Raw genomic sequence first — 24,157 nt, 5'->3', positions numbered from 1 at the left:
CTTATTCAGCCTTTATTGCCAAGTGTCAAAGCTACGATGGTTGATCAGCCAGCCAACCTACACTATAAGGCTTATTCAGCCCTACACTATAAGGCTTATTCAGCCCTAAAGTAGCCTTTTACTTACAAAAGATCGGCTTATTCAGCTTCTTCTCTACACAGCTGCGGAGATCAGACAGACTGATCTGCAGTCAACCGCTGTCTATATAGCATTGGCCCAGTCCATTTCACTGTAGGGAAAACATGTTATCACCATGGCAAAACCCCATACCACCCGAGTTTCTTTGATTGGTATAACCTGATTCATCACAATAATATACAACAACTGAATGCCGTAAACGTTTTGAATTTTGCAAATACTACTCCCAAATTTTTCATATTTGGAGTTGGCCCCTTTAAATTCTAAAAGTCAGCCGTCGATTGTAAAAGTAAGCTTCTTCGTAAAACTCCTTTAAAACTCCAATATTTACATTGCCAATGTATATCCTTATATGACAATACTAATGAAATTGACATTTAGACTATTACATGAAGTTGGTCATTTGATCAGTCTTTTTTTGCGTATGAATACAAAATAGAAATATATCATGTTTAGTGTTATCAGGATATGACATGAAGCTAATCACGCTCTTCGATGTTATAGGATGTCAGAAATCTTAAACATACTCATCACAAAATGAGAACTACGTCATTCAATCCAGCACCTGATACTTCAGTGAATTACATGTTCATTGCATTGTGAAAATCAAGTTTTGAACCGTTTATCTGACTCTGGTGTGTCCAGCGGTCTGTGTTTGTCCATCTCTTTATTTTCTATTGCTTATAGGAGTTATGTGATTGATCACTGTTCGTTATCTTCACTTTTACTGGAGTTATGAGATTGATCACTGTTCGTTATCTTCACTTTTCATTAACGGATAACATACCCGCTCCACTGTTATAACTGTGGTGATTGTTCCTGATACTTGGCCAAAGAGTATATCATTGACGTCATGATCAGTATCCGGGCATTACTCATCATGTTATATACCCATTATATATAGTGAGAATTAGAGGTATTGAACTCAGTAACCGGAACATGCTCCCATTATAGATAGAGAGAATTAGAGTTATTGAAGAATTAAAGAACATGCTTGTCATGATATATACCATTATATATAGTGAGAATTAGAGTTATTGAACTCAGTAACCGGAACATGCTTGTCATAATATATACCCATTATAGATAGTGAGAATTAGAGGTATTGAACTCAGTAACCGGAACATGCTCCCATTATAGATAGTGAGAATTAGAGTTATTGAAGAATTAAAGAACATGCTTGTCATGATATATACCCATTATAGATAGTGAAAATTAGAGGTATTGAACTCAGTAACCGGAACATGCTCTCATTATATATAGTGAGAATTAGAGTTATTGAACTCAGTAACCCGAACAGACTCATCGTGGTAAGATACCCAATATAGATAGTATATATAGTATACTGCATCCTGAGATCCGTCTTCACACACAGGACAGGAAGTTCAATACCTAGATATTTCAGATGATGTATACGATGAGGACAGATTAATTTGGGAATATTTCAAAAACGATTTGAACCGCCAACGTAAATTTATTCAAAGAATGTTATTCTAGATTTATACAAGTCTATTCTATGGAGTAATTAGTATTTTGATTTCAAAGCATTTCAGCATGTTGCATGTAGTTATTTTTTATTGAATGTGAGCATTACTTTCCTTTGGTTTCAATTAACTTGTCACTGCATTGTGTCTACTGTGAATTCTTTCCAACATTCGATTTTTGCTTCTACGTGCATTTGCTGCATTTAGATGTACAACTGCGTACGACTTCGAATTGACCTTCAAGACTGATCATGACCTTGTCTGATTTATAGATATACTCTTAGGTAGTCTAATTAGTACTTCTCTTTGTAATACGTGACACAATGCTGGTCAGGGCTGTTATCCTTTAACAGGTGCACGACATTCGGTAATCTTCGGTTATCTCCGTTTTATCACGAAGCGTGTTCACACGAAGACAGCCTTCTGTGGTTCTTCCAAATTTTATTTATTCATAATGAAGCGATAATTTTTTATTGTTACTTTGTTAAACTACAATTACTTTTTTCGAGCTTTCTTGAACAAAAAATAACAACTTAGATAATACAATGGCAGCGGACGTTCTCCATGAGTCTGTGCTGGTGCTCGTTGGAATTGTCATAGCATTTTCAGTGGCAAAAGGTACGATTTGTTTCTTCCAAGATTCTCTCTTCTTTTTTCTTTAACTGCCATACAGAACAGATATAAGAATTCTCTTAATACAAAATATTATTTAGATTTTAAATCTTGAATTGTATCTTACTAGTGTAATTAGTATGGAGCGAATTATCAAAAATGCTGGGCTGTTATGTTCTAATAAGGAGTTTTTCAGCTAACATTCCATTTAATCATTAATCACTTTTGAGTTTTGAGTTTTAAAAACACAATGAAGGACTACTGTGATAATTCTAAAAACAACTAAAATCTTAGTTTTCAATGTTATAGAACGCTTAATTCATCGATTGAATTTTTAATCGTAATATCTGTTGTGCTCATTTCGTTAATATCTCTGCTGCTGTAGGAGAAATATTAGAGATCATTTAATTCACTGCAATTGTGTGCTAAATGAGGAGAATCCTCTCTCTGTAATAAAATCGTACCAAACTGGTTTAGGTTTACCTTCTGAAGCAAAAAAATAATAATAATAATAATTCAAACAATAAAATGCTTTCTTTGTTGTTTCATCGGGTGATCAGGGCCGTAAGTAGGGTTCTAAATCAGGGGAGGCAGGGGATTGGGGGCCGCCGATTGACTTTACGACTGAAAATGACACTTTTTAAATCCCAATTTATCATGTTTGTGTTTCATTTGTACTATGTAAAGAATCGTAATATGGTGTCAAAGACAAAGGTGCTTGTCTTCATTTTAAACATATATCCTATAATATAACATTTATATAATTTTATTTTCTTTTTTGCCAAAAAATCAGACGAGGCAGTTGCCTCGTCTGCCTCATCGGCAGTTACGGCCCTGGTGATGAATGTAGCTAGCGGGTTAATGTTTTTTTTGTTTTTTTGTTTGTTTTTTTTTTTCGTTTTTTTTTTTTTTTCTTTCTTTTTGTAATAATTGCTACCTTCATCACCCAATGAAACAACAAAGACAGACTTTTTATTGTTTATATCTATATTTTTATGTATTATTTTAAAATATAAACTAGATTAAAGTACTAAAATATCCTATGGTTGACCCATTTGTTACGTTAAACGGAACAGCCAATGCACCCTTTGACCTTGAGGACGCTCCATATTTGGTAATGATTACACAGACTGGTGGAACTAAAAAAACCAGATGGAACTAGTTTTCAACAAACATGCATTCATTGTCACAGTTAAAAGCAATGTCTATTCAAAAGAAATTTAAGAGAAAAGATTCAATGAATGTAAATATAGATAAATAAAATAACCAAAAGTAATGAGAACTCCAATTTCTCCAAATAAATAGTGACTATAGCAATATTTCTTTGTTTGCTTTTCCCAGACTCAAATCCCAAGGGACAAGATCCGCCGCCATTTGTAAACCCCTTCAACCAAGGGAACTCACTCTTTGAAACGCCGTACTCGGGATCCATAAATGCAATGGGCGGCGGAAGTGGCGGATTCATGCAGAGTATGATGACAATGAACGGCGGAGGCGGACGTAACGGACTGCCCTCAATGTTTATGAAGGATGGAAAACTTCAAATGGGCCACCAGCAGTGTCTGAAAAACATTGTGTGTCCACAATACTGTCATGAGGTTGACGAAGATGGCTGTGAAACGTGTCCTTGTGGACCAGGTACAGAATTATATGTCGTCATTTCCTGTCCTGGTGATCATTCTACATTTTTGTACACCGGTATCAAATTTCCGATAAATTATTGGTCGTTAAAACTTGGAAATTTTATAGTTTGACGTCATGTGCAATCTACACGCATTATACAAACATCATCATTGTGGAATAAAAATGACTGTTTCGCTGTCGTAATTGTTGAAGAATATTTATAACTACGAGTTCAAAATGTGGAAATAGTAACCTCCGCTGAATCTCAGGACCTCGCGATCGGGGTTTTCTTTAATACCTGTCGTACACTGTAGCGCGGTGTCTAAGAGTGTTCATTTCGTGATTGGAGGGTTGTGAGTTCGAGCCCAGCTGGTACATGTACCTTGACCGCGTCATATCTAAGATTTAAAATTAGGTAGTGACTTCGTCTTTATCAAATACTCGATATCTGGATATGAGTATTGTGGGTCTTTTGACTGATAAACAGAGACCCCATTATACAACGGCTGGAGTTATCCGAGGCTACGGTCCCGACCGAATACATAAACCGAGGTCCCATGTATCGGCTGACGTTAGTCCGAGGTCCCATATATCGGCTGACGGTAGTCCGAGGTCCCATATATCGGCTGACGTTAGTCCGAAGTCGCATTTAACGGCTGGCGTTAGTCCGAGGTCCCATATAACGGCTGACTTTTGTCTGAGGTCCCATATAACGGCTGGTGTTAGTCCGAGGTCCCATATAACGGCTGGCGTTAGACCGAGGTGCCATATAACGGCTGTCGTTAGTCCGAGGTCCCATATAACGGCTGGCGTTAGTCCGAGGTCCCATATAACGGCTGGCGTTAGTCAGAGGTCCCACATAAAGGTTGACATAATCCGAAGTCCCATATAACGACTGACGTTAGTCCGAGGTCCCATATAACGGCTGGTGTTAGTCCGAGGTCCGATATGTCGGCTGGTGTTAGGTCCCGACCGTCATATCTACATGTTGGTCTAAGTTTGCGGAGCTGATGACATCTCAATATGAGTGAAAAATTATCGAAGGGATTTAAAGAACACAAACTTGCCCGCTGTAGTTATAATTGTCTATATGTAGGCGTTTAGTATATCATCACATTATCAGAATACAGGTACATTATTAGAAAATACGGTCAATACTTCATCGTAAATGACGTCCAAGTATATTTCTATCGTTAATCCCCGAATTTATTATTTTACAGCTAATGGAATGTTACCCCCGGGATACGCAGATCAACAACAGAAGAAGAAAGAGGAGGAGGAGAAGAAGAAGGACTCCCAGTGTATTCAGACCCTGGTCTGCATGCTGTCCTGTAAGGAGGGGTACGAACTCGGCAAGAAGGGCGAGGACGGCTGTCAGACCTGCAAATGTGTCAAAAGAGGTGAAGGTCAACACTGTCTGTTGTAGGAAACTAAAAGTTGTACGCCGATCATGCAGAGCTATATATGCTAAACTCGCCGTCGTATAGATTGCCTTTCTTAAAGCTTGTTAGGGTAGATGTACGTGTGTTTCCGGAAACATTTCGTAGTTTATGTTTTGTAGATTCAATAAATAAATCGTGTTATTAAATCGTTTCTTTAATGAGCAGAAACAAGTATAACAGGTATTTATGTAGTATATGAAAATAACTACTTTGCAGATAATAGCAAAAACGAACCAAAACAAACAGGACAAGTTGGAAATGAAAACGGAAATCAAAACACAGGAAATAATAATGGTAATAAAACCGGAAGTGGATCAGGAAGTGACGGTTCAGGCGGCGGATCATCCGAAGGTGGTTCTGAAGGTCAGGGTCCTTTTGGAGGAGCATCATCAGGTGCAGGGGGTAACACGGGTACATTCCTTTATAATCTGTCACAGTTCATTCAATAACCCCTTACAGTGTACAGTGTGAAGTAAAACAGGTACATCCCATCATGATGAAAGGTGAAGATAACGAACAGTGATCAATCTCATAACTTCTGTAAGGAATACAAAATTCAGAGTTGGACAAACGCAGACCCCTGGATATACCAGAGGTGGGATCAGGTGCCTAGGAGGAGTAAGCATCCCCTGTCGACCGTTCACACCCTCCGTGAGCCCTATATCTTGATCAGGTAAACGGAGTAATTCGTAGTCAAAATCAGTATTCAAGAACGGCCTAACAATTGGTATAAAACATGTGAGACAGCATTTGACCCAATGCTAAGTTGTATTGGCAAACTAGATCATTATAACGACCATAAATTTTGCGAAATGTTGACTTTAAAAGAGACTGTTGAAACTCTTGTTACATCAACTTGTTTGTCAGCAGCCTGCCTCGATTCAAAAACTGATCATACGCAAAACAAGCTCTTGCGTATCGAATCAGTTGAGATATATAAACACCATATGCAGGTGATAATCTGTAATATTGCAGTCAATAACCTCTTACTGTGTACGCAATTGTGCAAGTGGAAAACAATGACCATGAAGAGTAATGTGAAGAACTATGATTGTTTAAATGTAGGTTCTGAATTTAACCCAATGTTTCCCGGGGCAGGAATGGGATCAGGAAGTGGTATGACGTCATCAACATGGGGTGGATCTCGGACGGAGAGTGGTGGTGGTTCACCTGGCAGCAACTCGTGTGTCGGGCCGTTTTGTCATAGCAGTGGTTAGATTTATCTATATTTATAGTATATAGCAGATTTTAATATTCAAATTTCACTTCAACAACTTGGACTTGGTTTTAAATGTTGGAATCTCGACTGATTGAAAGTGTGCCGAGACTCCTAGTAACTCTGGATCACTTAGAACTGAGTGCATTCAATTGAAATAAAACCTACTCAAAGTTTAGATCCATTTATCGGTAAAAACATCTAGTATGGGGATCAAAGACGAATTCCACGGTTCCACGATATGTGTGACGAATTTCCAATCCAAATAGGTTTAGACATCAACAAGTTCAAATGTTCTGCAACTTGACATTTTAACGACACCATATAGCGTCCAGCTATACGTACATGTTAGTTAAGATACAACTGAGCAAAAAAGGACCCTAAATACTTTAGTAGTATAGAGAACATTCCCTCAAAATATTAAATCTTAAAAGATGTTACAGCCAATCAAGAACGACAACTTAACGGTGATTAGTAATCATGACGTCTTTCTGTACAAATGGGCAAAAACCTTTTGCTAGGAACGGCTTATTTGATACCATGAGTGCATGTTATACAATGTATAATGTGTATGCTTTGGCTTTTGCAAAATTGGGGGTGGGGGTCTCTGACTTTATGGTTTTGATACGGCTTTCATATATGGTATCATAGTGCCCCGTTTGGCATTACTGCGCACTCTCCCTACTTTATTAAGGCAGATCAAATTCGAAAATATTTTGTCAATTCATTTTTAACATGACAACAATAGAGATTAATGGATCGTTTGTGTCAGTTTGTTTCCCCGCTTAAAAAAAGCTTCTTAGTGATGTATGAAAAATGGAGTTTGGGCCCCGTGATGGACAAGCTTGTCACGAGAACGGAATTTCATGAAAATTTGATTCCTCTCTCAGAACAATCTGACATGGAAGTTAAATTTGACTGATTGCTTGCGCGGACGTACGACGTTTAATTGGAGAAAGTGTCAGCCTCTCAAACTTTAATTCAGCTCTATCAAAGTGTTATTAAAGTCATCTACAAACAGATTGGAGGAGTTTCGATAGTTAAGAGGCCATAAATTTGGACTAAATGATTTTTTTTCCCTTCCCAGCAACAATGAAATAGTTTTATGGATTTCTGGGAATCTGCAGCAGGGGGAAGACAAATATGGCTTTATCCGACAAAAAAAGTATGATGAAGAATGTCCATTTGGATGTTGTTGTGATAAGGAACAGAGCCCAAAATATTTTCAGCTAAACTGAGCCACTTTCCTATCTCAGTCTCGCAGATTAAACATATCCTCAATATCTAAAGTAGCAATTTTAAGATTCTCCTAAAAAGTCAATTTATTTCCAATCATGCAAAAACTTTATTTTTGAGTAAAAACTTCACAAAATTGCGACGCATTTTATCTAGCTTTCGGTAATGGCTTCAGTATTTATTATATGTTTCTATCTGAATAATCGAAAATCCCAGAAAACAGTATTTATTCATTTGAAAATTGGCTGGTATTTAAAAAGAATTTAATGTTCTTAATCATTTGCATAACATCACCTAAAAGGAGAAAATAGCCATTAGTGTTTCGTGCACTAGGTGCCGGAATGCCGAGTCCTTTTAGCGGTGGGTCATCCGGTGGGGCGGTGATGAGTCCGTTTGGTCTGGCTAGCGGGGGTGGCGGGAACAAAGGTAAGTAAATATGATGTAGCAATATAAGACTTCTTTCTCACTGGGACCGAGAAAAACTTCGATATATCCGAGGATTCGAGATATCGAGGGTAAAACATACTTCAAGAATAAGTGCTTGGACTTCCGAATAGTGATGTTCCAATCATCGATTATAATCGAAAATCAGTCGATTGTTGGCAAATTCTAAGCGTTCGATTATGAAAATTTTATTTCAATTAATCGGTTTTTAGATTTTGTTTTCTCAACGGCTGTAGTTTTTCACGAATGTTCCTGCCGTGACCTATTTATTAACCTAATTTACCGTAATGGCGTCGCACATGAAAGCCAAAGTATCCATGTCCGGGGAATAACGCATGTTTGCATGGTCAGATAGACGTACTTTGATTCAGACATATAAACGAAGTGACCCTCCATCAAATAGATTCTTGATGCGAGCAAAGACGTGTGAATTACGTAGATTAAACCGCTTTCTAAGGTTACTGTTACTCGATCTGCACGTGCGTAACGTGTTTTCGATCTGATTTGGGTTTGGGTTTTTTTTTGGATAAAATATTCTTTCCTTTCTTTTCTTTGCTGAATTTTAATTACATGTATGCCGGATTACCGTAAATTAATGACTTGAAACTTTGATATACAGGGATATTAATAATATATAACCGAAGCAAACGATATCCATGTTTGGCGCGTAAACCCTTCTAAAAATCCTATTGACTTTTATATATGTAATTAAAGGATACTAAGATAGTAGAAGAATAACAAATACACACAGAAAATATTCATTTAATTACACTATCTCAGCAATAGAAACAACAAATACAAATATGTAGAAAATATTTATTTACACTTTTTCAGTGGATAAATGACTTTATTATAGAATTTCTCTATGTCCGATTATAATCGATAATTAGTTAGTTACAGTAAACCAATCATCGATTATGAAATTCTCGCCGATTCCCATCACTACTTCTGAATCACTACGACATATCCATGGCATTCGAGATACCGAAGTACACCTATAATTGTATAATGATCAGTGTGGGTTTTTTTTATGGTCAACAATCAGAGGGAAAAAATATTCCAAGCAAAACATTATCTTTTTTCAAATAAACTAGATGTAAAACACAAACTCTATCTAAACCAATGTGACAATGCAAACTCGATAATGCAGACTCCGTATTGAGTAATGTAGTAAACTAAACTCCCTACAAATTAAATAGATTAAATCTAGCAATACAAACTCCACATATCAACTGTTGTTGCTATATAAACTCCACATATCAATTAATGTTGCAATATAAACTCCATATCAACTAATTTTGCTATATAAACTCTACATATCAGATAATGTTGCTACATAAGCTCCACATATTAACTAATGTTGTTATATAAACTCTACATATCAGATAATGTTGCTACATAAGCTCCACATATTAACTAATGTTGCTATATAAACTCTACATATCAGATAATGTTGCTACATAAACTCCACATATTAACTAATGTTGCCCTATAAACTCCACATATTAACTTATGTTGCCCTGTAAACTCCACATATTAACTTATGTTGCCCTGTAAACTCCACATATTAACTTATGTTGCCCTATAAACTCCCTATGAATTTATATAGCAATACAGACTCCATACATGTGTGACCGATATATATATTTATCGACTGATGAGTGTGTATTGACCTTGTACTTCATCTAGGGTCAATATAATCTTATCAAGTCAATAACAATATATACTGACTTCATCAAAATACTATAATTATATAATACACTGTACATCAAATTAGTCATACAGACAAATAATGCATACATGCCTTTTACAGGACAAGGCTGTTTTGGTCCAGAATGCTCAGCCAAGAATGGTATAGTGAATACTGAACAATTTAAAGATTTTACAGTAACCATTTTGCTATTACAAAGCCCCCAAGAACGCATTTTGCATATCTACTTAATTACAGACAAAACAGAATAAATATCATTATGATTTTGCAATTATGAGACAGTTCTTGGTAATCACCCATTCACAATATTACTTTAACACTGAGAATTATCGACTGACAGGAATATCGAAAATTTTAATTTATTAATTAAAGGTATGAAGCTACTTGGTGAAGTTAAACACGAGGAAGCTGACTGTCCCTCTACCACTCTCTGTATAAAGACCTGCAAACATAACCTCAAGTTAGGGCCTAAAGGAAGTGACGGATGTCCATCGTGCGCATGCGTCAAATCCGGTAAAACTATTATTCCCTTCTTTAAAAAGCATCGATATCAGAGATAGACAAAATGTCTTGAAAATGTAACCATTTTAACAATCATTCTTTATTAGTGGTAAGCACGACTTCTACACCTAGACAGGAAGTGTGTGATCGACTGCTGCAATGCATGATGGGATGCACAGATGGCTACATACTTGGCTCAGCGGATGCCTCTGGTTGTCCGTCCTGCTCCTGTAAATCAAGTATGTTCAGTTTCTACACATAAGTTTAAGTAAGTCTGCACCCAAAGTGATTTTTTATAATCGTGTAACATGTAAATAAGAGATAGGAACCCATCACTTGGGGTGAAATGGCGGTTCACTCTGGTTGCCTGGCAATCAATATATGCACTTCTTTGTGGTACTTAATACTGTAGGACTTTGTATATGGAACTGAGATGTTAGACAAAGCAATCAAGAGCACAACCCCATTGTCTATAACGAGAAAAATCAAGTGAGCAATAGATCTTTGTCTGCATTGTCATCTCGGGCATGTTTGTGCAAGATGTGTTTCATTCCTTTCAAAGATTTAAACTTGGCACAAGTATTAATAAGTTCGTAGTTGTTTTTCTTAAATCGAAATTTTGCTACAATTTTAGATCCAACTACGCCTGCGCCTGTCACAAAGTCTTCCTGTCAGAAGATAATGGACCTCTGTGTACAAAACTGTCACCATGGTTACCAACTCATACCCGCCGCCACAGTGGGAGAGTGTGCCAGTTGCATGTGCCGACCTGGTATTGTATGACTTTATTCATTTCGAAACCTACACTTGAATGTGCCAACTTTATATGACTAACCAAAAATATACATTGGCGGCGGTCGTCTGTGGGGATGGTCAATTGTGTCAATGTCGGCGGTTAGTAGTGATGGTGGTAACAAGTGGTGGGGTGATCTCAACAAGATGGTGTAAACTCAAACTACGGATTGAACTATAGAGTTCATCCACTGTATATAGCTTTAATGGTAGGAACATGGCATGGGTTATTAACACCAGTCATTGCCAAACCATGTCCTCTGAACAACAGATATACACTTTTCTCTCTTTTTATGAACCATGACTAATGTCCAAAGTAACCCTTTTTAAGCTCCAACGAAAATGGCGCCTACACATACACAGGTCGCTGTACATCAGAGTTCTTGCGAGGACAACGTTGTGAAATGCATGACTAACTGTCGCTATGGATACATCCTTAAAGCTTCTGAAAGCGGTACATGTCCGCGATGCCAATGTCTACCAAGTAAGTCTGCAAATATTTGTTTGATAAAATATCCATAGTACTAGTTACGCACGTAATACTTTTTCAAAAGAAGTTCTATTTTTCGTCACTAGCTATTGCATTATGGTGAAGCGGCACAATGTCTGAATATCGTTTGTTATGTTGCATCTTCGACATTTTTCGCGTAGCGCCACCACGAACTGAGACTGCAGTGACCGTTTCCACAGCAAGTAAACCAAACATCTACAGCATCCTCAAGAATTGCCCGGAAGCTATTCACTGTATGGTAAATTGTAAAACCGGATACGCTCTGCAAACTATTCCCGGAGAAGGATGTCCGCATTGCACTTGCCAAACAGGTTAACACATTAATTTTCGACTTGGTGACAGATTTAATAATACGTCTTTTGAATTCTGAATTTTATATGATCCGAATGAAAAAAGAATAGCGTTCTAAGGTGTAATTTGAAAGTGTTTATTTATTACAACTTAATGATGTCCTTAAAGTAAATGATTTATAATGCAATTGCTTCAGGAAATCTTATGTACATGAGAATGTTTTTTTCTGTTTAGTGCTCGTACAGACACTCGTGTGTACCACTGCCCTATCCTGTCCACGGGGCTGTAGATTAGGTTACAGGAACGGGAGCAATGGCTGTCCAACTTGTTCGTGTATAATTCCATCAGGTATATTTATGTCTATTGTAACTTGAGATAGCCTTCAGTAGGGCGTTGACCATTAGGGCCTTAACTAGCTTAACTAGATATTCTACATGTGCTTCTTTTCGTTTTTCAGAGGTGGGAGTGTTGACCAACAGCGCCATCTATGTGGACTCCTCAATTCGGTGTAATGCGCACTTCTCCTGTTCTAAACGCTGTGAGTTTGGTTACAGAAGTGGAGATAACTCTTGTCCGACCTGTCAGTGTTTAGTTCCGGTTAAAGGTTTGTTTCTGTGGTAACGATATGTAATTTAAAAGCGTCATCCCTTATTCGATTCATCAATAAAAAGTACGGACATAATTTTTTATATTTACTTTACGACAGATTTAGGCCTAAAAATGTCTGTGTTTCCGGTAACACCTTTAAACTTTGGGTCGGTAGGTCGGTAACTGTTTTTTATTAGATATTTCTGAACCTCCTGAAACATATCATCTCGCGAACAGTTCTCATGTTCTTCCTCAAAGACGTCTGTCAAACGTTGACGGTTCTCCAAGCATTTAAGCACGTTTTTATCTTCTAGGTGTTTAAGTTAATTACATTTTGCAATTTTGATTGCAAATATCGAGCTAATCGGAAATTCCTCTGACTCTCATCTCCGCTTTTACATTGTAACAGTGGAGAGTCAGAGCGGATTTCGTATTGTAAAATGGAAATTCAGCGACACCAGCTGATGTCGCTGCTTTGCCTACTTTTTTCAACTTTTTTTCTCATATTTACCTTCCAAGACGTGAGGATTCAGTTATCAGATGATTATCATACCGACTTTGACACCGATTGAAATTTTGTGTATTTGTGTGCAAAGAAATCGAATGGCGGGGATGCAACCTAACTCAAAGTGATGCTTCATTTGTTGGTGTTACGACCGTTTAAACGGTGATGAAAATCATATTTAAGTCATGATTAACTTGTAGAATAATCACTCGAGTCCTGAATTATCACTTCTTGGAAGGCAGATCCGCGAAATGAAGTTGTTAAAGGTAGACAAAACAGCTGGTGTCGCTGCCATTCCCACTTTTCAATATGGAGTCCGCTCTGAATCTCCCCCGCACATGTCTCATTATAACATTGGTGATAAGACTCAGGGGAATCTCGGATTATTATTGAGCTGGTGATGGCCATGCCGTTTGTTTTGTATAGTTTGTATCCTCCCCATCAGAAAGTGATTACAGATTATTAAAACCGATGTCGAAAACCCCAAAATTCTGGATTTTTTTCTCCGCCGACCCATTAAAAAATTATGGTCGGGGCTCAAAATTAGGGTCGGTCAGGTTACCTGAAACACAGAATTTTTTTTAGGCCTTACCAATGATAAACCTATACTGAATCTTTGATTCTCGATAGATTAAAACCTTTACATATTTGTAAAAGTGAATTTACAGACTATGAATAAATGGAATGTACACATCTGATACTGAGGCGTGGTATTCTTGGCATGTATAATTAGTGAAACTTATTCAAATTACCTCATTATTTAGTATATCAAAAATCTAAACAGCCTAGTCAGTTTATCCGTATGTACATATGTATATAAACTGTGAAATTTATATTTATCTCTGTGGTGTAAACTTTAGATTTGTGGTGTGTAATTTTCGCTGTTTGCGTGTTAATTGCATGCCCACGAATTCAAATCGCCCACGCAGTTGGATTTACCATTAAAAACACACTTAAAACGATCACGACAAATCTATGTTCAAATCGGTTTGCCTTCCACTGGCTCGGCTTAATTTCTTTATCATAATAATGTTACGATATTCTAGCCTAGTTCCCATACTTGTATCACTATCATAATGGTGTACTCGTAAATGTCTGTCTTCTTTTCATGATAACAAAAAACAACAGAAAACTAGCTGGAAGCAGTACATTAAAAATAAAATAAATAAATAAATATTTATTCGGTATATACATACATACATACATGCCAAGAATAACCCATGAAAGCTCGAAAGCTTATTTCCAATGGGGTCCTTTGATGCACGGATGTTTGCGCTAGGGGGTCATTTATGTGGGAGGAAACCAGAGTACCCGGAGGAAACCCACGTGTCCGAGCGGGCGAACGCCATACCCTCTCACATACAACCACTGTCGATCACAGGGATCGAACTTGGGTCGCATCGGTGAGAAGCGAGAGCGCTACCTCTACGCTACCTGGACAATTACTATTAGATCTAAAATCCATGAAATAGAACGACTATACTAGATGATTTTCACGAAATATCAATGGAGGGTTTACCAATCTTGTACTTTCAGTTTGAAGACACATGCGTGGAGTGACTGGAAATAAAAGTAAAAAAAAAAAAAAAAAATAGCTACTTTCGGATAAAGTTTCCATTATGTCGGTACATATATCAGATGTTATACTTGATAATGTTTGTAACCTTCTAGTGGCGGATCCAAACAAATCTCAAAGGGGGGTCGTGACTCAAGTTATGTACCTTTTCCCATGACTCAAAGTACCATGTTGGTTAAAAACATTCAACCGCAACCCTCCGTCTAGATCCGCCATTGTCGGAACACGAACAGAAAAAAAAACATCTATGAATTGGCTCAATACTAATGTTACATTATCTAATGAATCAAAATTTTACCATAACAAATTGAATACTAAACTTTCAACTATTTATTTAATATACAAACATACGATGGCTGGTTCAGGGCAGGTGAAAGGGGATATTTTTTTTAATCCGTTCCAACGAAATATAATTCGTCCATACAATAATTAATTGGAATATTCTTTTTGAAATATAAATATGTTAGACCTGTGTATTCAAGCAAAACTGTGTCAATGACTAAACATGAAAGTAAAGAAATAACTGGTATACTATATTTAATTTAGCCTGAATTGTTCTTTCATTCAATAAGTATGTTTATGTGCCCTCCATTGGTTAAAGAAAAGATTTCAAGTAGAATTTCTGTCTTAAATCATCCTGAAAAATAGTGCTAAACTTTGGATATATTGGATTTTTTTCATTGGATACACTCTTTATTTATTGCAGCAGTGGATCCAGTTCACTGCTTTTTGGATTTGAAATGAACATTTTCATGCATGTCATCGATCACATAATGCGAACATGTTGAAGATTGCAAAATAAGCTATAACATGTACAAGAAAATAAGCCAGATTGATTCTGATTTCTCAGTCAGCACGATCTTTGCTTTATGTAATGACTGTCTTATAGGGGTAAATGTTCTGTTTGCATGTTGTTGTATTTCCTGTTTGAGATCTTTTCATTAATAGGTAAAGTATCGATAATCTTGACCTTAAACATGAAGTTCAGCGGCGAACGAAAGAACAGTCACTACCTATGTGAAACATTTTAGGCTTGACGAGGCGTCGGATTGAGAATCGAATCTGGGCCTTCCGGTTCCGAAGTGAACGTCCTATCCACTACCATGCCGTGGAAATTTGTAAACATTTCACAAAGAGGGATAACTCGTACAAAATATCGTGTTCTGTCGAAATGTACACTAGCCATATGATGTTAGAGCTATGATCTACTTTGCTTGCATTCTTTACACATTGTTGTGTAAAAGAAACATTACCATATCACACGTGCACATGTAAATATATGTTAGAATGAATTATTAAAAAAAAAAGAAAAACATTATTTTAGAGCTATTAATCTTAGTTATAGTGTTTTGTTTTTGGTAACTTTACAGATATAAGATTTTATGCCATTCGATTTCATTTAATTGTGTTTTATTGTTTTATTCCTTTTAAAGCACCTTTAGAGTAATTTGTTTTATATAGGGCGCTAATATAATTTTACTATCATTATAATTAATCGTGCAATGTACAGTGCTGTCCTCGTGCAGCCTGCTGCGACGTCCTAAACCCACTTTCAAATATCATGATATATCGTCTGTATAAACAGAGTATTATGAATCATTTTGATATGAATTTTAAATTTCTGAAAAATATACTGTTAATCAATTTCAGGTGATGACGAACTAAAGAAGAAATTGATTTCTATCTTATTCATATCTTAAAAATTGCAATTAATTAAAAGAGAAGGCTGAATAAATATCCTCCATGTTCTACCTTATTTCAGAATCACAGTAACCTGGAATATACATGTACATGCATAGGAACGCACGTGTAGTACTTCTCAGAAAATTCAAATGTTTAAAAGTTTTAACGTGTAAATTCTTTAGAACAATTAAACAAGAATTCACTTTAAAGTCAAATCATTAGGGTGTGATGTGGGCCCTAAAGGTAACAAGGAGGGATGTTGGTCCTAAAGGTAACAAGGCGGGTGTGGGTCCTAAAGGTAACAAGGCGGAGTGTTAGTCCTAAAGGTAACAAGGCGGGTGTGGGTCCTAAAGGTAACAAGGAGGGATGTTGGTCCTAAAGGTAACAAGGCGGGTGTGGGTCCTAAAGGTAACAAGACGGGGTGTGGGTCCTAAAGGTAACAAGGCGGGTGTAGGTCCTAAAGGTAACAAGGAGGGATGTTGGTCTTAAAGGTAACAAGGCGGGGTGTGGGTCCTAAAGGTAACAAGGCGGGGTGTTGGTCCTAAAGGTAACAAGGCGGGTGTGGGTCCTAAAGGTAACAAGGAGGGATGTTGGTCCTAAAGGTAACAAGGCGGGTGTGGGTCCTAAAGGTAACAAGACGGGGTGTGGGTCCTAAAGGTAACAAGGCGGGTGTAGGTCCTAAAGGTAACAAGGAGGGATGTTGGTCTTAAAGGTAACAAGGCGGGGTGTGGGTCCTAAAGGTAACAAGGCGGGGTGTTGGTCCTAAAGGTAACAAGGCGGGTGTGGGTCCTAAAGGTAACAAGGCGTGTGTGGGTCCTAAAGGTAACAAGAAGGGATGTTGTTCCTAAAGGTAACAAGGAGGGGTGTGGGTCCTAAAGATAACAAGGCGGGGTGTGGGTCCTAAAGGTAACAAGACGGAGTGTGGGTCCTAAAGGTAACAAGGCGAGTGTTGGTCTTAAAGGTAACAAGGAGGGATGTTGGTCCTAAAGGTAACAAGGCGGGGTGTGGGTCCTAAAGGTAACAAGGCGGAGTGTTGGTCCTAAAGGTAACAAGGCGGAGTGTGGGTCCTAAAAGTAACAAGGCGGGTGTTGGTCCTAAAGGTAACAAGGCGGAGTGTGGGTCCTAAAGGTAACAAGGTGGGTGTGGGTCCTAAAGGTAACAAGGCGGAGTGTGGGTCCTAAAGGTAACAAGGCCGGATATGGTGCGTGTCGAGCTAAGACTTTAATCTGCCGAAGGTTAAACAATCCTCCATCTAAGTTATCTTCTACTTATACCAGACTAGTACTGTGTATATTTGAATAATGTTGTCTACATTCAAAACACGTGACCGCAATAGAATTTATGGGCGACATTTCGATATTTCAGCTTAAGTACAATTATACTAACATAACAGAGCATCATGCATGTCTGCTCTCTTCTGTAAAATGTTTTCGATTTGGTTGTCTTTTAGTTACGTCACACACTACTGCTTCTTCGCATGGATGTACAAGTGAAGGTTGCCAACACCATATGGTTTCATCCGGAACAATAGGTCACGTGGTAAATGTTCACCAATCAGGATCCCATACTGTGCCATTAAATCACGTGATAACTCACCCAATCGGATCATCTGTTCAGCAAACACATATCTTGGGTTCTAAAGGTAGAGCATTGATTTAAAAAAAAAAAACTACTTATAATTGAATGTGATTATAAACTTATTAACGGTTGCTGTTTATCATACTTAGGGGAGATCAGTTCGCAGAACACGATATCAATGTTGCTCAAGTACTGCACAAATGTTGCTCGCTGTGTAAGGGATTGTGCATCAGGTTTCTCCCTGACCGGCACTGAGGCCGGGAAGTGTCCTGCTTGCACCTGTGCGGGTTTGTAGCTTTCATTTTTTTTTTTTATCGTTATATACATGAAACATGGATTTATGTAATAATGAAAGTTAACACGTGGAATTTAATAGAATAACCTGAGTTAAAATCTTGAATTTTGAAGGCACTATCAACACCATTTTGACAGAAACAAAACAGCCATCAGCGCTATCTGGGGCCCGACCTTCAGGTATGATGTTCAGTCGTTTGTTTTTTCTTGCTATAAGTCACACCAAGATCACGTTGCATGCTACAAATGCCCGTTAAGACATAAAATGATAGTGTTTTTTGCATCAGCGCCCATCTCGACACCAGAGACTTAACAGTCGTTGTTCTTTTCATACCTCGCGTGATGATTGCCGATTGCATGGGAGTCGCTTTCTGTTTTGAGAGTGATCCACCCAGTGATGTGTATAAGCGTCAACATTAGGCAATGATGCGGTGACTATTTGGAGTAAATTGATTCCCTAAGGATCTCGCGTCATTTTCGGACTATCTTTTAGACAATGCTAACCTGGTCCATTGATCTAAAACTTATTCCAATCTATTAGAATTGTTTTAACGATGAAACTTTTTTTCTAACCAGGGAGATATTTTGATTTCATCCAACTGTAATATTTTATACACCTTTCTTATATGATTTTCCTTATTGGCTATCAGTTTTAATGTCCTCTTTTGGATATTTAGTCATTATATGTGTAACGTCTTCAGTAGGCAGTGGAATCAGTCCAGGAAACACGTGTACATTGTACGTTTTTCATTACAAACTACATGTAATTAGCCGATGTTGCTAAAAATAATTTGACCTATCAAATCAATTCAAAATACTACTACTCTTTTATTCAATGAGGACTGAGACTATGAACAAAAGCATGTATGAGGGGGGGGGGGGGGTCTTTCTTTATTGTTTATTTATTTACTTATTTTTGTTTTCATTCTTTTGGACGTTGATACTAAAATAAAACAATAAAACTTACAAAGGTATTATTCCCGTGTTCGATTTTGTTCATAGAATATATAGCTCTTCTTTTCATTTATATGTAGAGCAAGTAAATATCGCCATATTTTGGTAAACATCCTAAAAATCAATCAAAACGTACGTGTAGGAATTCATACATTTAAGAATTTAATTTAATTTTTGAAAATGCTAGATGAAATGAACTGCGACGTTTGACGACGGCATACGTCACACGTCAGCGCTTCCTGAAACGTGTGTCCGCGTGAAGCGTTGCAATTCATATCCTCATGTATTTTCAAATACACAATTTCCGAGTTGCCCAATAGTTCTTTCCCTTTATGGAACTCTTACGCATAGTGAGACGCAAAACATACTTTCGTCCACACGCGGCGGGTACAAATGCTTATCGCTGCCTTCATATATTTCCTAAAGGATGATTATCAGCCATCATGCAACCACCCAAACTACTAGGTCACATAATTTTAGTAAGTTTATGAGTATTTGATAATAGACTAGCTCAAACAAAAATCGATAATCACCATCTTTCTTTGATTAAAATATCACTCGCGCAAAAGACAAAATAAAAAATTATTTCATATTTAATTTAATGGCCTTATTCAAACAAATATCATTCTTGATATGGTCAGTCTAATTTATACCAACGGCTGATATAAATAAAATTTACGCTTTCATAACTTTTATCCTTATTTACATAGCTAGTGTATAATATATGTATACATCTCGTACCCACCCAAGTGTTCAACAGAATACTGAACGTACCTCCATCGCAGAAGAGCTGATATCTCGGAAGTTGCGTGTTGAAATATATCTAGATTACAGATCTATGTTCTACTTTTACCTGTCGGAATTATCAGCCATTAGACGTGCTATATTTATCATGATCCATGCTCACATTGTTCACATCAGCATTACATTTATAAAGAAATGGCTATCATTACAAGTTATAAAGATATCACTAGGCAAAAATATTGGAGATCTGAACATAAGGATAATAATTCCTCACTTTGCAGTTACTTGTCAATTCATATCAAAATGCTACCCCTATGTTTGTGGGTTAATTTCAAAGAGACTTGACAGGTTGACTATTACATGTACAACAGGGGATGCTTACTCCTCCTAGGCACCTGATCCCACCTCTGATGTGTCCAGGGGTCCGTGTTTGCCCAACTATCTATTTTGTATTCCTTATAGGAGTTATGAGATTGATCAGTGTTCGTTATCTTCACCTTTCATGTACATAGTGGAAATAGTACCCGACAAAGCAACCTCCATTACGTGAATGTAAAAAAAAAATGACGCATGATTATATAGATCATTCACCTGGTTTTTCAGACGTTTTCTCTAATTTCAATGCGACTTTTCACACATTACAGAGGTACAGGTAAAACCAGCTCTTCTTGTTCAACACAATAATCACCCAGACGGCCATACAACATGTCCGGAAGCGTTACGGTGTGGGGAGAGATGTGCCAGTGGGTTCACACTGAAAAACGAACCCGGAAGTACTTGTCCGACATGTTACTGCATCGCGGGCAAAGTAGGTGTGTGTATTGATTTGCACTTTGGGAAGGATTGGAACACATGCTCGTGACAATTATCCCAATTCATATCATTTATCTTTCTCTAAATTAATATACATTTATAATGAATTTCTGCCAAGCCTAGATTTAGTGTTTATTCGTGTTTTATAATTTGTCAGTGCCAACTGCATTAGGAACCACTCTTTCGCCACTGGTACATCCTCCTGTACACACCGGAAGTCATGTAAGTGTGAATCTAGGGGGCGCTGTTCATAACGTTGCTCCAGTTGGAATTGCTTCCGGTGGACCTGCACCTGTCGTGCATGTAAATGTTCCCGGCCCGCAAGTGCCAGCAACTGGAACCATCAGTACTGGAAATCAAGGTGTTGGTACCGGATATCAAGGTTTTACTTCCGGTTCAGGAGTTCATTTTAACATTTTGCAAGGTCCCAGTGGATTACCTTCAAAAAACCCACATAGCCATCACAGTGTTCCAGGACATCCACCGATGTCAGGTGGACATGTACATCTCTCGAACCAAGACTGTATCGGTCCAGCATGTTCGGCCAAAAACGGATTCAACAATAGTGAGCATTCTTACATCTGCATGAAATAGTATTATATACATGTAACATATACTTCATTCTTATCGCTATATAGACTAACATTATATAACATATAGACTTCATTCTCATCGCTACATAGACTAACATTATATAACATATAGACTTCATTCTCATCGCTACATAGACTAACATTATATAACATATATACTTCATTCTCATCGCTACATAGACTAGTATTATATAACATATAGACTTCATTCTCATCGCTACGTAGACTAACATTATATAACATATATACTTCATTCTCTTCGCTACATAGACTAGTATTATATAACATATAGACTTCATTCTCATCGCTACATAGACTAGTATTATATAACATATAGACTTCATTCTCATCGCTACATAGACTAACATTATATAACATATAGACTTCATTCTCATCGCTACATAGACTAGTATTAATTAAGGAAAACCAATTTATATTATATTATACTATATATATATATATATATATATATATATATATATATATATATATTCGTTTTATCTTTTTTCTACGTAGATCACGTGAAACAGACCCCGCCCAGTCAATGTGCCCGCCTTATTCACTGTGTACTAACGTGCCACGACGGATACAAACTCAAAGACAAGGATGAAACTGGATGCCCCGGATGTGAATGTTTACCATATCAATAAAATTGTACAATATTGTAATTATTTACAGAGCAGGCTATTTATATCCAATTAGACATTTTAAAATTTCATATATCTTTTATTTTTATGTTTAATTGTATTAGACTGAATAGCGTGCGTTTATCAGCACAATAGGTATCAAAAATTAAAACGTTCAACGCTTATATCTCAATTCAGTTGTGTTCATTATAAAGCATCATTGTAATATTCCATTTCCTAGAGCTCCCCCCCCCCCCCCCCCCCCCCCCCCGTGTTTGTCAACCAACAAGTTGTTACAGCCAGGAACCATTCGTGGCGGATCCATGGTTATAGGGCGTTCGCTTCGTGACCGCGAGGTCATACGTTCGAGTCTCACTAGTGCATTGTATTGACCTTAACCATAAGACGTGAAACCTGGTAGTGATTGTTCCCTGACCAAACTCTTGACACATAGTGAGAGCTGCTGGTCTTTAAGATGAGATTTCAATTCTAAACAGATTCTCCGACAAATATCTCTCACTGATACGCTCCTAATGGTTTTAAAAATATGAGATTTCACTGGTGACCTCTAGATACGAAGATGAGGGGGGGGGGGGTGGGGGGGGGGGGGGGGGAGGGGGTCTTAATAGGACATGTAACACACACGAAAACCACCGTGGAATAGCTATAGGATAAGTTACAAAGACGAAAACCATGGAATAACTATAGGATACTTAACAAACACGAAAACCATGGAATAGCTATAGGATATGTAACACACACGAAAACCATGGAATAGCTATAGGATATGTAACACACACGAAAACCATGGAATAGCTATAGGATATGTAACACACACGAGAACCATGGAATAGGTATAGGATATGTAACACACACAAAAACCATGGAATAGCTATAGGATATGTAACACACACGAAAACCATGGAATAGCAATAGGATATGTAACACACACGAAAACCATGGAATAGCTATAGGATATGTAACACACACAAAAACCATGGAATAGCTATAGGATATGTAACACACACGAGAACCATGTAATAGGTATAGGATATGTAACACACACAAAAACCATGGAATAGCTATAGGATATGTAACACACACGAAAACCATGGAATAGCAATAGGATATGTAACACACACGAAAACCATGGAATAGCTATAGGATATGTAACACACACGAAAACCATGGAATAGCTATGGCAATGTAATTTGTCGAGTTGACATGATTGTTTTGTCATTGTCACTGTTTTAAATGTGGTACTTCGAATTAATTATAATTATTCGACATACATGCATCATAATCTTCAGATTTTTCGTTGTAAAGTCATCATGAAATGTGTAAATATTAAATTTTGGTCTTCTCCTAACAGAAGACGTATTGTGTTTCATATCGTTAATGTTTTTTGTTGTTTTTTTTAAACTATTGTCAAACAAATCACATCGGGGTCGGGGATTTTCATGCGACTCTTACATGTGTACAATTTAGAAATTAATTTCCCTTTCGAAATATTTATTTGACTTTACGGGTGACTAAAGTCTTTAACAACTCTTGGTGTATTTTTGTACACATGTATTTAGTTGTACATGGATTATAGATAAGTCATTAATAGGGCGTACGGGTCGCGCAGTGGTACATGTAGTAAGTGCCTCTCACCTCTACGACCCGAGATCGATCTTCGTAGTCGACAACTTTAGGTTGTATGTGAGAGAGTACCATGATGCGACAAGTAGGCTTTCTTCTGTTTCCTCTCACAGTAATAACCCCGTCATGCTCACAGTAATAACTCCGTCATGTTCACATTAAAATCCACCTTTGACGTCATTCTTTATACAAGTAGATATAAATGCATGCAACAAAAGAATGAAAAACGTAAGACATGATTAAAATGCACAAAGTTTAGTTTTTATTAATCCAGCAAAAGTGGATTTTAAGTGGGTCAATGTACTCGTATCACCCCATTCCTTAAAAGCAATGGAGCGATACTCGTACATTAACCCTTACGTAATAACCCCGTCATGCTCACAGTAACAACCCCGTCATGCAAACCCTGAAAAATGACCCCATTGGAAATTAGCTCTCGAGCTTTTGTGGGTTATCCCGATATCTACAAGCTAAACCGTATGATTTTATTTTCCGTCTCTTGACTGTAACCACAGATTTGAAAGAAGCTTTGCACTGGGCCACAGGAAACAGATGTCA

General features: G+C 37.4%; 1 protein-coding gene across 1 annotated transcript; it reads left to right on the top strand.

Annotated features, from left to right (window-relative positions):
- The first annotated feature begins 1,875 nt into the window (after positions 1-1,875).
- LOC125662918 (uncharacterized) lies at positions 1,876-21,997 on the top strand. The gene is made up of 20 exons (XM_048895261.2): positions 1,876-2,240; positions 3,576-3,872; positions 5,078-5,257; positions 5,516-5,710; positions 6,365-6,511; positions 8,085-8,177; positions 10,009-10,047; positions 10,279-10,419; positions 10,515-10,655; positions 11,042-11,179; positions 11,531-11,683; positions 11,851-12,021; positions 12,236-12,349; positions 12,459-12,605; positions 17,804-17,995; positions 18,081-18,218; positions 18,340-18,405; positions 20,568-20,735; positions 20,894-21,301; positions 21,846-21,997. Exons 1-20 carry the CDS (start codon positions 2,168-2,170, stop codon positions 21,977-21,979), a joined length of 3,135 nt encoding a protein of 1,044 aa, XP_048751218.2. The 5' UTR covers positions 1,876-2,167; the 3' UTR covers positions 21,980-21,997.
- Positions 21,998-24,157: the final 2,160 nt, after the last annotated feature.

Source organism: Ostrea edulis, chromosome 8 (assembly GCF_947568905.1).
Source record: "Ostrea edulis chromosome 8, xbOstEdul1.1, whole genome shotgun sequence".
Classification (NCBI taxonomy): Eukaryota; Metazoa; Mollusca; class Bivalvia; order Ostreida; family Ostreidae; genus Ostrea; species Ostrea edulis.
Note: the sequence above shows the minus strand (reverse complement) of the source record. Positions and strands in the feature narration are given on the sequence as shown.

Bases quoted from the DNA above. Each gene is read 5' to 3' on its own strand.
- LOC125662918 (XM_048895261.2), top strand. From the start codon at position 2,168: ATGGCAGCGGACGTTCTCCATGAGTCTGTGCTGGTGCTCGTTGGAATT. The intron at 3,873-5,077 runs GTACAGAATTAT...ATTATTTTACAG, and splicing joins AACGTGTCCTTGTGGACCAG to CTAATGGAATGTTACCCCCG. The intron at 11,684-11,850 runs GTAAGTCTGCAA...TTTTTCGCGTAG, and splicing joins GCGATGCCAATGTCTACCAA to CGCCACCACGAACTGAGACT.